The 14736-nt window shown below is 41.1% G+C and overlaps 1 protein-coding gene across 5 annotated transcripts; it reads right to left on the bottom strand.

Moving 5' to 3' along the window:
• Positions 1 to 253: 253 nt before the first annotated feature.
• ogt.1 (O-linked N-acetylglucosamine (GlcNAc) transferase, tandem duplicate 1) lies at positions 254 to 14151 on the bottom strand. 5 transcript variants are annotated; one of them, XM_015004618.2, is made up of 22 exons: positions 13790 to 14151; positions 11161 to 11341; positions 10093 to 10336; positions 9723 to 9791; positions 6384 to 6500; positions 6152 to 6231; positions 5600 to 5795; positions 5369 to 5509; positions 5180 to 5280; positions 4895 to 5048; positions 4650 to 4751; positions 4337 to 4534; positions 3936 to 4094; positions 3718 to 3807; positions 3284 to 3409; positions 2970 to 3140; positions 2771 to 2887; positions 2493 to 2666; positions 1993 to 2145; positions 1643 to 1895; positions 1424 to 1547; positions 254 to 1340 (listed from the first exon to the last, which is right to left on the bottom strand). In XM_015004618.2, the coding sequence occupies exons 1-22, from the start codon at positions 13824 to 13826 to the stop codon at positions 1160 to 1162; spliced, it is 3168 nt and encodes a 1055-aa protein (XP_014860104.1). In that variant the 5' UTR covers positions 13827 to 14151; the 3' UTR covers positions 254 to 1159. The 5 variants fall into 5 exon arrangements, with proteins under 5 accessions (XP_014860104.1, XP_014860106.1, XP_014860107.1 ...); XM_015004620.2 differs by having other exon boundaries at positions 4355 to 4534; XM_015004621.2 differs by having other exon boundaries at positions 11161 to 11311.
• Positions 14152 to 14736: the final 585 nt, after the last annotated feature.

Here is a 14736-nt window from a genome sequence, read left to right as displayed (position 1 = left end):
CTCCACAGCAGACTTCTAGAAGATATGAAGCATTTTGATCCAAACACTGAAGGTCCTAAGCTTCCATAAGTCGACTTTGTAACAAATGTATATTTAAACAATGCACTGTATTTGTCTTCAGTCATAGGATAATTTTTACGCACCCAAATTTACCCTGTAGTGTTTGGAAAAACACATTAGAGTTCTTGTATGAATTTATTGTGTGCCTGCTGATCTAACCCTTATTGGTATGGACCAAGAACAGAACAAAACATTTTGGTTTCAATCCCTATATTTTATTATATGTAGAGACTTGCAGCTTCACCGACAGCATACAGTTAAACAATACAAAACAAAAACTGTTTAGAACATACTTACCAATCCAAATCCTGGCTTGTGTTAAAAAAACCCAACTAAATCTATCAAGATATCATTTTTATGCTTTAACAGATGATCAGGTGCTTTCCAAACTCATTTTTGTCCAATTAGGACAAACTCAGTTTGACATCAAATAGGACAACACCTACTGAACAAATCTTTTGACAAAATTATTAAAAGTTGGCATTTTGTGTGCGAGGAAGTGTTTCAAAACTTGCACATTTACTTGTCGCAGCCATTTAAGAACAGCATACACACACGCACACACACACACAAAAAAAAACGGATGCAATTTATGTCCCATTCATTGCTTGATAAAGACGATAAGACCCACAATTTAAATGGAGCAACAACGCTGTTTTAAAACGTACAACACTCTTAATCCATGTCTAAACAGAACAATTAAAGATGGCTGTGCATTCTCTCCACAAGCTGCGATTAGTCCTGTACGCACAACGACAGGACTCAAAGGAAAATCCACTGTTCCAAAAGTACTGAAGGGAATTAAAGGTATTCACAACCTTCTCATGCTCACAAAGTACATCAAGTGTGTCAATATAAGAGTCTCAGACAAACTGCCTGAAAATATCTCAGGCTGCAGATCTGGCTCAGCAGATGTGACTCGATGACAACATAATGGGAGTCCGTGTGTGAACGTGTGTGTGTGTGGGCTCCTTCAAAGTAAGAGTCCCCCATTTAGAGTAAATGACAAATATGGAAACGGTCACTGAAGGGCAGGGAGCTTGAGTGAAACCTGACCGTTCAAACTATGCTGCTGATCAGGGTGAAAATAGTTTCCAGTTCAGGCGGTCTCACTGGTCTCCACTGTTTGGTGTTTGACCAAGTGGTCTGGCTTGCTGCCGTTGCTGTAATGTTCCCACATTTGCAGATAGAGCCTTTCCAGGTCTATTGTGTACTGCTTGGTGTTGAACAGGGGACTGCAGATTCGGTGTTTCCAAACACGCGCTCTGACCATCTTTAGGCTGCAGGACAGAAGAATATAAAACAAGTTAGATATAACAGAACGCCCCCATTAAAAAGGTGTTCAGAAAAGCCATCTACGTACTACTCCATGTCAGATCCCAGTTTGACCGCTACGTCCTCGTATTCCTGACGAGTTTGAGCAATCAGCTCTGGACAGCCCAGACAGTTCAACTGTGAGGCAGCCACGCGAGACGCAAGAGTCTCACCTGCAAGAAAGTTTGATTAAAAACATATTTCAGAAACAAAGCCTTTATCTAAGGCAAGAATGAAGTCATTCTTGTAATAAATGAGCTTTCCTCACCTGGCATAGTTACCATGGGGGTTCCAGCCCAGAGAACGTCCATGCCGGTGGTGTGCCCGTTGCACAGAGGCGTGTCGAGGCACACGTCTGCCAGCTGGCCTCTCCTCACATGCTCCTCCTTGGGAGCCACGGGGGAGAAGATGATGCGAGACGCTGGCAGACCCATGTTCTGAGCGTACTGCTGGATGTTTGGCTCGCCAACAGCGGGGAAGCGAAGAAGCCACAGCACGCTGTTGGGCACGCGCTTCAGGATCTGCAGCAACGAGGGAGGTTGACGACATGAATGTGGGCTTTTTTAGAAAGCCAAGAGGAAACAGAGAGCTGTTAAAAACGACAACGATTCAACTCACGTTGGCCCACATCTGAAGAGTAGGAGGATCGATCTTGTAGAGCTGGTTGAAGTTACAGTAGACGATAGAGTCCTCAGGGAGACCGTACTGGGAACGGGTCGTTACCACGATGGTCCGCAGCACCTCCTCCCCAGTTGCGGCTTTATTATTGATCTACAATTTGAAGCAAAACGGTGTTGCTTCACTGCTTTTGTCTCCAGCTTGTTCAACAAGGCTCAAAGCGTCAAGGAAAAACCTCGTTTTAGATTTTATCCGAGACAAACTAAACCTAGTGTTGCGTCTCTGGTACCAAGGATGGCGTTTATAGAACTAAAATATATTTTGAGACATTCACTGAGATACTGATTAAAATAAACATTTAAAAACTGACCTGTAAAAAAGAAACCATTTCCCTACGACTGTTAAATTAAGCAATTACTGTCGAGTAAGAGCTGAAGCACTAATATACCATAATGCCTAAATCTTAACAATACTTTTTGATTTGTGCCCAGCAGGCGTACCTGTGTGGTGGCCAGGCCGTTGCTGACTGTGAAGTTATTGATGGTGACCTGGATTTGGCCTTGGTTGATCATGTTGATGATGGCCTCTGCTGCAGTGTTCATGGGAATCACAGGCATGGACAGGGCTCCGTTTGTGTCCCCTGCAGCCTGCTCCTGGTTGTTGTCGCACTTCATCTGATCACAAAGGAAAGTTTTAACTTCAAATCTTTAACACAATAATTAACACTGTGAATTCATTTTGCAACGTCCTTTTTTTTTTTTTTTTTTTTTAAACGCACCTTTATCACTTTGACATCCGGCAGACTGTCCAAGAAAGCCTTCAGATCGATGCCGTTAAGGACAATCCGGTTGTCAAAGATGTGTCCGTTCGATTTGAAATCGATGACTGCCTTTTTCTGCAGAGTTGATGAATTGTTTAGATGGTTTCTCTATGACAGAACAATAAGAGCGGTGGCAGCAATGGGGTGCTTCACAAACCTTGAGGTGAGGGAACATGTTGGCATGATCTCCAATGAAGAAGGTGTTGGGCATGTAGGCCAGTTTTTCAGAGTACTGTTCAGCTACTTCAACAGGAGACGTCTCCTTGTCGGTGATGATGTAGTCCATGAACGGAGCGCCGCTGGTTCCGGGGTAACCGAGCCACATCGCCTGTTCAATGTGCAGAAACAGCTGTTTGAGCTTTTTTTTTTTTTTTTTTTTCTCCAAGGCCAAAAATAACTAACATAAGGAAAGCTGGGGAATTATGTTCCTTATTTTCCCCCCCACTACATGAATATCTGACAGAAGCTCACCTGAACTGGGGCGGGGCGAAGGGCAAACAGCTCATTCCGCGCTCCCTTGGTGTATCCATTCATGTTGACCAGAATATGGATTCCATCCTGATGAATACGATCAGCTGCCTTTCCATTGCAAGGAATCTGAAAACAAAGGACAATTATATGTGCAAATATGTTTTACAATCAACTTGTTTCAAGCTTTTCTACCTAGGTGAGACAGTCGATATGAAACTTGCATAATCCAAAGACAGACTGAATGATGAGCAAACACAGATGGAATAATGAATCAGGATGATGATAGGATAGATAGAAAGAAAATAGATGACTGAAAGACTGATGGACAGATCAATGCAACCTTTTAGATAATGGAACAGGGAATAGAGTTCCTTTTTTGTCCCACATTTATCTTGATTAAAACCTTAAAGTATTCTCCAGCTCAGAAAGGTTACCTGAGAGAGGTCTGTGAAATGATGAGCTTCTGCAACCACTTTCACACGGAAGTTGGTACCATCATCAGGGCTAAGAGCGTAGCAGAAAACCTTTGGAAACGGAAAACAAACATTTTAGAATCTAGGTTTTGTAGTAAATTGATAGACATAGGTGCTGAACATATGATAAGGTTAAGTATGATGAAGAATCCTGAAACAAAACAAAAAAAAGATTGTACCTCAAACTTTTCAGGATTGTGCATTCCAGGGATGGACTGCATCAGATGAGAGGTCGGATGGTTGCCGAAGTCGGAGCTGACATAACCGATGCGCAGGCGACCGCCGCTGCTCTTCAGATCTTTAGGATGCTCGAAGGCAGGTTTGTGGAGTGCATTAATCTGTAGAGTAAGAAAAAGTGTGAACACACCAACAGAGCAGAGGAGAAAACGTTACAAAGAACGAGTCGCATTTCCTGAGAATCAATGACAAAAATAGAATCCGCCACAGCAAGCAACCAATTCACCACCAGCCCCTTCTGCTTTTTTTTCTATTTAGATTAACCCTCGCTGATTTCTTACCTCCCCAACATACCGGCCCATCCATCACCACCACCCAAAAATATAATTTAAACGTTACTTGCTTTGATCATTGCGAGTACCTTGTCCAGACAAAGGTTTCCATGGCGCTCGGCTATGGCTTTGCGGAAGCCGTGAGACAGAGGATACAGCATGCTGTGGTGGGGGTGCACAGAGGGCAAGCGGTTCTTTTCCAGCTGGTCAGCCACGATGCTAACGAGCTTTTTCATGCGCTCGTCGTAATCAGTCCAGTCGCACACAATCTGAGAATGTGAGGAAAGAAAATAAAAATAAAAACAGAGAAGCAAGAGAAATTTACATTTAAAGTTGTCAATGCTATATTTAACTAGATTGTAAAATAAACAAGATTATACAAACCTGCAGGCAATGAGCCAAGTTGCAATAAGCGTCAGGGAAGTCTGGCTTGAGTTTTAGGGCTGTTCGATAAGATGCAATGGCTTCTGGGATGTTTCCAGAATCCTAATTAACGCATTAATAGGTTCGTTTAAAAGCAAGGTGGGGTTTAATTTGAATTCTTTATGTATAGTTGTTTTTGTGTTTGAAAACAATTGTACAGGCATCAAACTGCAACATCTAACACTGAAACCAGAAAACAGCCCCACCTTGTGGATAGAGGCCAAATTGCTGTGAGCATCAGCAAAGGCAGGGTTGATCTGGATGGCTCGAGTATAGCACTGCAGCGCTCCCTGGACATCCTGCATTTCCTTCAGCGTGTTGCCCATGTTGGAATAGGCGTCAGCAAATGTGGGGCTGATCCTAAAAGTAAAGCAGCGTTTAGTACAGGTGTTGACTGATAAGTTGCATAAAATATGGGAATATACATCTTTTGCCACAGCAACAGAAAATGGTGTCTCTGAATATGCCTGTAGTTTATTGTAAATACAAACCTTATAGCCTCCTTGTAATGCATGAGGGCCTCCTGGAGTTTGCCCTGCTGCTGCAGGACACTGGCCAGGTTAGAATGAGCTGCAGCAAACTCTGGGAACACCTGAAGGACAAATATGGGAAAAGAAAAACACCATTAGGTGATGGCGTTCACTTTCCTATCGAAAAAGTTCACAACAAAAAACACTTACTTCCAAGGCTTTTCTGTAAAGCTGAACAGCTTCTTCGATGTTGCCCTGCTCACGCTTTATGTTGGCCAAGTTGTTAAGGGAGTCGGCGTGAGTTGGACACAGACGCAATGCTGTGTTGTAGCACTCCTCAGCTTCAGAAACCTGATCATGACAGGACGTATTTAACAATTGCTGACTGGTGCAAGCAGGAGCAAAAACAGTTTGAAGTGCAAACCATGAAGGGCAAATTACATTTCCTTTCTCCTTCAGGGCATTGGCCAAATTGCAGTAGGCATCGGGAAAGTGGGGCTGCAATTCAATAGCGCGGCGGTAGGTGTCAATAGCAAGGTCAATGAGGCCCTGCTCATAGTAGACACAGGCCAGGTTGCCATGGACGACGGCATGGTTAGGGCTCAGGCTCAGGGCTCTCAGGTAGGCAGCCACAGCTCTGAAACCACACAGGTTATCATTAAAACATCTGCTCTGCAACAGTCTACGTTACATCTATATGTTAAGTGCTGACAAAAATGATCCAAATAGGCCTTGTACTGTTAAACAGGTTGGAGACTTCTGGTCGGGTTTTTAATAGTACCAGTTCATATCCCTTAAGTCTTTGAAAATACCTCTAAGATAGCAGAAATTCCAGCGCTGCTGTGTAAACAATTCAAAAACATTGATGTTTTGGTGGATTAGGATTTTCACTTAAAAAAAAATGTGAATGGTTGTCAGTTTAGAGCCTAAAGTTTTAGAGAAAGTTTTGTTTTTAGAAAGCAAGACCAGATTTGTGTGATCTTTTAAATTCACCTGTCAAAGATGCGGGCTTCTTTCAGAACATTGCCCAAATTGATGTACGCGTCAAGGAAGTTTGGGTCCAGAGTCACTGCCTAAAATTAGAAAAGAAATGCGCTTAAACAATATATAAAAAAATATGCATAAATTCCGACAAAATGTCAGATTGGTTTTGCATTTTCTACAAAAAAAAAAAAATCCTTTTAAAAGGCTGTCTGGACACCTTAATACAATAAATTATAGTTACCTTTTCAAAATGATGAATGGCGAGCCATATTTCTCCTTGGGCATTGAACACGCAACCCAAGTTGCTCCAAGCCACTGCAAAGTTGGGCTGAGTCTCAATGGCTTTCAGGTAGCAAGCCTTCAGTGGATTTACAATGAAAACCACAGGAAAGAGGACAAAAGGTAGAGCAGGGGAGGGATTGTAAAATAAAATAGATTGAGAAAAAAAGTAAGAAAAAACAAAAGGGGCAGAGAAAAGAAAATTAGTGTCCGTTCTCCATGATGGCAAAAAGTGAGTCTGCAGCATGGGCACGCTGGCGCAAAAGTCTGCCGCGCAAAGCTGCATTGCTTTTTCCTACGCTGCGCGGATCCAACCAACACCTACACGTAGGCCCTCATCCTGCAGTTATGACCACATTTTCAAAATATAGTGGCATATTAATTATTTGTACCAGGAATTGCACAATACAGTATTACATCCAATAGATGGAATGAGAAAATAACCTAGTATGCATGTTGGCATAAACCTCACAACCGTGGATGCTGGCCAGTTGGTGCAGGTGATGGTCCCTGTAAAGCATGCGCAACATTCGCCAGCGCGCCGCGTGGCTCTACTGCCACAACCACAATGCACCATTTCTCGCTGCTTGCAATGACCTTGCGCCTGGCAAAGGTGTTACTTCGCTGCTGCTGCGCTTGCTTTTTGGCCAGGTGGGACAGCTGCAGACCACCAACCCCTGCAGAGGAACTGCAACACCAGACTAGCCCACGCTTGGCACCCGGAAGGTTGGCCAGGTTAAAGAAGAGGGCCAAATGTGGACTCAGAAATAAACTAGGGGCAAAATGTTTTAAGGCTCAAGAATATCAGAAAGAGAGTGTTAAAAAAGGAGAAGAAATAAACCCGGAAAAAGATTATTAGAAATATTTTATCTATCTCACTGAGCCAAATATGATTGAAAATTTGGGTGCACTCGGGGGCGAGGCTGGTTTGAGTGGGGAGAGGTCCACAACCAACAGGCCAAAGGGAATGAAGGGGATAAGGGTGAGCATGCGTGCGCGTTCCGCCATTTTGGTTGCTTGAAGGGTAACGCTGCGCAGCCCCTGCGCTACTGCAGACTCACGGCGCAACTATCTGCATCATCAGAACGCTGAAACTCCAAATAAAGAAGGAAAAAACAAAATAAAACAGGAAAAATAACCAATATGTAAGAGTTAGAGGGTTCTTACTTGCTTTCTTTTTTTAAATAAAAAACACGATTATAGCTTCCATATCCAAGTTTTCTTTTTATATAGTGTATAAATGGGTAATTAGTAGAGCTTATTTTAAGAAATGCTTACTGTAAATTATGTTACTTTTGTTTCTTTTTGCTCTTCAAAGGAAGCCACAAGACAGAGGAGCTCAAGCATGGAGAGAGGTGGTTTTTCTTTTGTTGGCATTTACAAACCCGTTACCATATTTTTGGACTTTGTCAGAGTGGCGGTCGCAGCTGGCTGGAAGAAGAGGAGAGGACTGAGGCTGCCCTAGTGTTCCTTTCCGCCAGGCACCTACGCAGGAATAGTGTCACCCACCTGAAACCTTCTAAATAACAGTATCAGTTGTGGAAAAAACCAAAAGAGACAAAATCAGAAAACAAGATCGTTAGTAAAAGGTTCCAAACAATACATTCTTTTAAAATATGGAAATAAAACACCAAAAACACAACAGAAAAAAAAAAAAAGCATAATGCTATTCCTAGTTTTCAGTCATGCAATGAATGTAGCATTTCAAAGGAAACAAAAAGGAGTGCTAACAGGGTAAGTGAGAGGGAAGAAAGGCTTTCATGTGAACAGTTAATCAGCGACATATGGTCAGACTTCCCAGTTAGCTTTCAAATTAGCTTTTACGTCAACTTACAGGAGGGCAGCTACTGGCTTGATCTTTCCCAAATGAACTGATCCCATTTCTTTGGGAATATTATTACATATTTTTAAAAAGAGGAAAGAAAAATTATTTACTGCTTGTCTTTTACTTTCTAGCATTTTCATGAAATATTTTAATTTCTTTATCCTGGCCTGCTTTCCTGAATCCTGGCCAATGGGTGGAGAAAAAAAGGTCTGTGGATTAATTACTTGTATCTAGAAGTCTCCACAGTTCTGAAATAAAGAGGTCATCGCAGTTGCTGCGCACGTTTCTGTCTTTCTAACCAAGCATCTGACGCAGGTGGTGGAGTACAGATAATGAGCTGTCTGCTTGACGCTACAGCCGCCATTTTAACTGGAGACCTGCAGATGGTTATCCAAACAGATAACCATCTGTATGACATTTTAATCGTCAGCTATGATCTATAATAACCGATTTGCGCACACACCAATAAATGAATGCGACTGTGCTGGAGTGCAGACTAGATGAAGCCGATTGGTCAGGAAGACAGCTCGGAGCGCGTACACCCCACCAAACCTTAGCGAGCGCGCGGGGGGCGGAGCGACAGAGCGGAGGAGGTTATGACTCCCCGGTGCTCCTCCCCACTCCGTTACCCCCCTCTAGCACGAAATAAGATGGCCTGTAACCGGCAGGACAACTCCGTGCCTCCACATTTGAACCCCCACCAAGGTTGCCACCCCCTAGAATGAACAATTTTTCATGAGACAAAGTTACATGGTGACTCTAGGGGGGAGAAACCCCCCCCCCCACACTGACAGCGACTGAACTGACAGCAAAGCAACATGAAAAGATACAATCATTCAGTAGTTTACATACAAAATAGGAGTATAGCAATTGGGTTATAAACCATCTTATCTTTTGCACTTCAAAAAGATAACCTAGCTTCTCATCAGTTCATGTTTACTTCCAAGACCGAGCCAGCATTTTCCCTCCAGTCAGGACTACATGAAAATGCCCGGCCGAGGTTGGATGCGTTGGGTGAATTTAAAAACTCCAGCCTTTCTTCCTGAAAGGGCAGGGGGCTGACCTTAGCTAAAAGGTCAGTGTACAGCAAAGGGTAGTGGGACTAAAATAATATTGTATGGACAGATGTGTGAAAGTTACTGGAAAACAAAATGAGGCTGTCTAGAGGGAATCATCAGGATTTCTTTAGTCCTGTCGTTAAAACCTGATTGCCTCATATGGATGCTTACTGGTTCCAGTCCAATATTTACTAAAGGACTTTGCCAAGACTGGTTGAGAAGCTCACTGTGACAGTTTTCTGCCTTAGCTGGAGGCATTACTCAAAGGGAATTTGTATGCGATTTAAAATGTGTAAAAGGGTAATATGAAGAGCAACTATGTGGTCTTAGTGTACACTTCAAACAGAAACGAAAAGCAATATAATCTAAAACAAAAAGAACAACACAGATATGTCGGAGCCAACCCATTGCAACATACCTTAGCCTCTTCCAAACGCCCGAGAGCCTTCAGCAAATTACCAAGGTCACTACGCACGCAGTAGAGATCCTGGGGAGGCGGACAGATTTCAGTTTTTAGAACTCGGCTAAAAATCAGTGATTACATTCTAAAGGAGGGATGTTCAAAGTCGGTCCTCGAGGGCCGGCATCCTGCATTTTTTAGTTCTCTCCCTGGTTTAGCACACCTGCATCAAATGATGGCTCATTAGAAGACCTAAGCAGAACATTGACATGCTGAAAAGGTTGTTACTACCACTAGGGAGAGAACTAAAACATGCAGGATGTCGGCCCTCGAGGACCAACTTTGGACACCCCTGTTCTAAAGCGACAGAAATGTTGCTTTTATTTACCGGGTTGTACTGTAATGCGGACACATAAGCCTGCACCGCCCCCTCCATGTCTCCTGCAGCCACCAGGGCTGCTGCCAGGTTGATGTAGCCATCAATGAAATCTGGCTTCAGCCTCAGCGCGTGGCGATAGTGCTCTATGGCTTCCTGCAGCTGCCCGCGCTCCTTGTACACATTCCCGAGGTTGGAGTAGGCCTCTGCAAGCATCGGGTTCTGTTTGATGGCCAAGGTGCTGAAGTGAGCAGACCTTGGGAGCAAAACAAAATGGGCAGACGGTTACATTCCAGCGGCTTTGGGCAGAAACAGCAGTGAACAAGAGGCAGGAAGAAGACACGTGTCTTAAAGCGGTACAACCAAGCCCTTAGAAGCCCAACACTGACAGTTTGTTATATTGAAACACAGAAGTGAGATAATTGAAGCTGCTTTCACTCCCCTTTTTTTTAAAGTTGTGACAAGATCAGCAAATTAGTTTGAAGAACAGGAAAGGAAAAACAAGGAAATGGAAAGAGAACTGGGATTTGTTAGGGGGTAGAACTCTGACTTAGTTTAATCTGCATCGACAGCCTCTGACCAGTAACTCCATTTTCAAGCAATGTAGACCTGAACTGACTGAAATTTCAACTAAGAAAAATCAGAAACCTATCCAACATATTCATTTAATGAGATGCCAATGAAAGTGTGCAGATGAAATAACTTTTTACTGACACGACGGAGCATAATCACAACATTGTGACGCTTATTGCACTAACAAACTCCCACTGTTTCTGTCTTTATGGAGGCAAAATAACAACAACAACAAAAAGTAGTGCTGTAAACTGTGTGTACCTTTTATCTTGCCATCAATACATTCTGATGAAGGTCTTAGTTTAAAAAGTGTGAAAAGCACTTGACACTGTTAGAGCGTCATATACAACCAAAATGGAAAAGTATGAAACCTAATTAAACAGAGCAACTCAGTATTTTCAGAGTTGTTTTTTTTTCCCAGTGTACAACAAACCAAGAAGCCCCACTGTCGTCAGCTACCACCACACCGCATGTTCAGTGTGCGCCAAGGCGCTAGGTAAGTGATACCTGTCAAGTCTTCGGCACTGGAAGTGGATGGAGGACAGAAGCAACAACACGCCTGTGTTATCAGGCTCCTGCCTCCATAGTTGCATGCAGTGGCGCTCAGCTGCCTCAAAATCTCCTGACTGGTACTCCCGGTGCGCCAGTTCAGCCAACCCTTGGAAGGAAAGCATACGTTTTGTTGGTTCTGGAGCACCAACACAAGCCAAGGAGGGGGGAAAACAACACGTTAGAGGTGATGGAAGGAATGAAATCAGACAAATGAAAACAAAAGAATGAGAATGTTTTCATTATAAAATAGAAAATGTATTCAACTGAAGGAACTGATAAAAATCAACGTTAAGTAAAACAGTAACAAAGTAAAGATTTGAAAAGCATCAATGTCGTATTGGATCACAAAAATTCACACCTGATAATTTAATGAGATGCAATGCGAGGCTGTAATTGAGCGTTCGTATACATGCGACGCATTTAATGAATGTCAACACAGTAGGTTAATAAACCTTTGAATGAGACGACATCAATTTAGCAGTACTGTTTTGTCAGGACCGAGATGTTGGTAATTACCAAAATAAAGCAGGTTTTTTACTGAATAAAACATGGAAAAGTATTTAACAGGAAAAAAAAAACATGAAAATGTGTGAGATGAAACAAATACGGGGGAAAGGATAATGTGCAGGGAAAATATATCTCCATTCAATTTTACAAATATTCATAGCTTCCACTGCAAAATATCTTTGCAAAATTTTAAGAAAATATAAAATGTCCAACAATATTGTTGAATGAAAGGATAAGGATATGACTAGCAATAAAATAAGTATTTAAAAAGTGTTAATCTCTCTCTGCTTTGTGTTTACAGCACATGGAGTCAAGAAAATTGGTAGTTTATCCAGAAAGTGACAAATAAAAAAAAAAAATACTCATTTTCTATTTTAAGGATTTCCTGAAAAAGTTGCTTCTAGCTAATTTCTGATTTGGCACTGAAACAACTTTACCATGTCTTGAGCTTCCTTTTTATCCTGTACTAAACAACTGCAACCAAATATTTTTACAAACTCTCCTCACTCGGTTTCTCTAAAAAGAAGCATCTAAAAATCAACAAGAGGTATTGCTTTTTTTTTACCATTATACCCTTATTTAAAAGAGAAGATAAATTAGCTTTAATAATGAATTGTTTTAATCTGATGTAATGAGAAAAGTTGTCACTTAAACATGATACTGCTAAATTTATCTCCAAGCTCTGGCAGTTAAACACAGGCTACATAAAAAAAGAGTGATTTTTATAACTAACCTACACACATCAAATTTATTGAAATTCTCATAGAACAAAGTGCCTTTAAGATTTTCAAAATATCATCAACTTGAATTGATTGTCAAAAATAAATCAAAACAACTGTGGCTTGAAAATTTTCCTGCAAATGTTTTCCCACATTTGAAGGTGCTTAGAGATTGTAGTAAATCAAGTTTCTTTGGCAAGGTGTGGCCAAATTTTCTTAAGCACACTAAAGTTCATACCATGACAGTCATAGTGCAACTACATGAGGAGTTAGTTGTCAGAATGAAACTCTTGAGCATTTGCAATTAGGATTTGGTAGTCTTAAATTCTAACTGAACACACACAAGATAAAAATGTGCTGCAGGTTCTTTGATAGAGGCTGAGGTGTGTTACAAAAAATAAGAAATTAGATAACTATCCAACCTCATCTCACTTTCCATTAAATAAGAGTTTCTGATTTTATGCAAAAATGTTAAAAAGATATACAGAAACTAGGCAGTTTTCATTCAAATGTCCAAACATGGTCATTGGTGGCTAAGTTAATATCCAGGAGCAGGTATTTCTAAGACGATTACATAATTACGACTCGTTTAACATGGTACATTACTCGCATAATACCTACGTGAAATGCAAACTGGCTTAGCAGGGAGGAGCAGAACCATAAACAAGTCTTGCTCAACAAACCTATTAAAAATGAACGATACCATGGCTGCATCCTCTCGCGACAATTATGTAATAGTTTCATACGTAACCAAGGCAGCTTTAATAACTCTGTACAAACACAATATCAGAGTTAACAAAAATGATGCAAATTCTTCAATGATGGCTTAACTTCAAAATATAACTTTTGGTTTTAAAAACATGGGTTGATGGGTGCAGCATTTAGTGCTGCCTTTTGTCGGCTAGCTTTATCAGCAAAACTCAGCAGCAGATCCCGGACTCTCGATAAAATATCCCCAATGCTAAATTTAGGAAGCAGTTTTTGACATACAGAAAAATATCACGTCCTTAAATTTACTCCATTTCAACATTCGAGCAAAAAAAAATGTTTTAAAGGCGACTTTTGTAAATAATAAACATGTATCACTGTTAAGATTCATATTTGTTAAGCGCAGAAAATAAAATGCGTTACAAACGCTGCTAAAAGATGCTAATATGGCAATGGGCCTCCTTTGTCATAAATCCATAAAATATAGGGTTAAGAAATAATTAAAATACCGCCGTAGCTAAAACACAGTTTAAGAAGCATCCAATCGACTTTAATAGTTTATATTTTCCCAAGTTAAGCACGCTTTGACGGTTGTAAGTCATCTTAAACAGTAAAGCTAGCAGCTGTTAGCCCAATGTGAAACAACCAACCTGTGCTGTCGGCCACATTTCCCACTGAACTCGCCATCTCCTCGGTCTTCGGGGATTGCACGTTGGTCGTCAATTTGCCTTCTTATAAATAACAGCTTCAGAGAAATTTTTTGACTTGTCGTTTTTTTCCTAGTCAACGACAAGAAAGCACGTTGCCTGACTAGTTGGGTAAGGTTGCCTTCCCAAACCTTCCTAACATCCCACTTCTCATAGATTAATTTCAAATAAAAGAACTGCAGTAATTACTATTACTATATTGTAAGACAATAACTGATTTGTATTATCTAAATTCTCGGTGTAATTCAATATGATGATGCTAAACGCTTGAAAGCCCCTGGCTTCTTCTCAACAAAGCAGCTATTGAACATAAAATGGCGAAATGGGTGGAACTTGTTTTTTGAGACAAAATAGATCTCAAAATCGCAATTGCAGGAAACGTTGCATGAATTATAGTAACCTGGACATTTATGCAAGAAAATGTTATTTGAATTAAAAAAAATAATTGATGTCTTCTGGTGTGAGTAATAACTTCAGAAAATGAAGAATAGTGCGACTGTGAAGCTATCTCGCGGAAGAACATATTGGTGCAGTGAGACGAAGCACGACGAATGCTGTGGAGAGCACCGGAGTACAATTTGCAACATGGCGCTTAGGCAAAAAAAAGAAAAGAAAAGCAGGTAAAAGAGAGCACATAAAAATCAAACAATCAATAAAAACAATTTAAAAAATTTTCTGTGAGTTGAAATAATCCTTAAAGCAAACCTCCCACATTCATATATCATATTTTGCTCTATTTTGTTCTTGGCCTCTATCAGGTGGTGAATCTTTCCTTTCCTCTGTATCTTTTTACTTCAACATCCTAGTCTTTAACATTACCACATCCTGTAGCCTACATCCCAATTCATTTTCTGTGCTATGCCGTTGCATCACACTAATTTCACTTACAT

This window comes from Poecilia mexicana, unplaced genomic scaffold (genome assembly GCF_051168715.1).
Source record: "Poecilia mexicana isolate PSO_F unplaced genomic scaffold, ASM5116871v1 scaffold_10, whole genome shotgun sequence".
NCBI classification, from domain to species: domain Eukaryota; kingdom Metazoa; phylum Chordata; class Actinopteri; order Cyprinodontiformes; family Poeciliidae; genus Poecilia; species Poecilia mexicana.
This window is presented reverse-complemented; position numbering and strand designations above follow the sequence as displayed.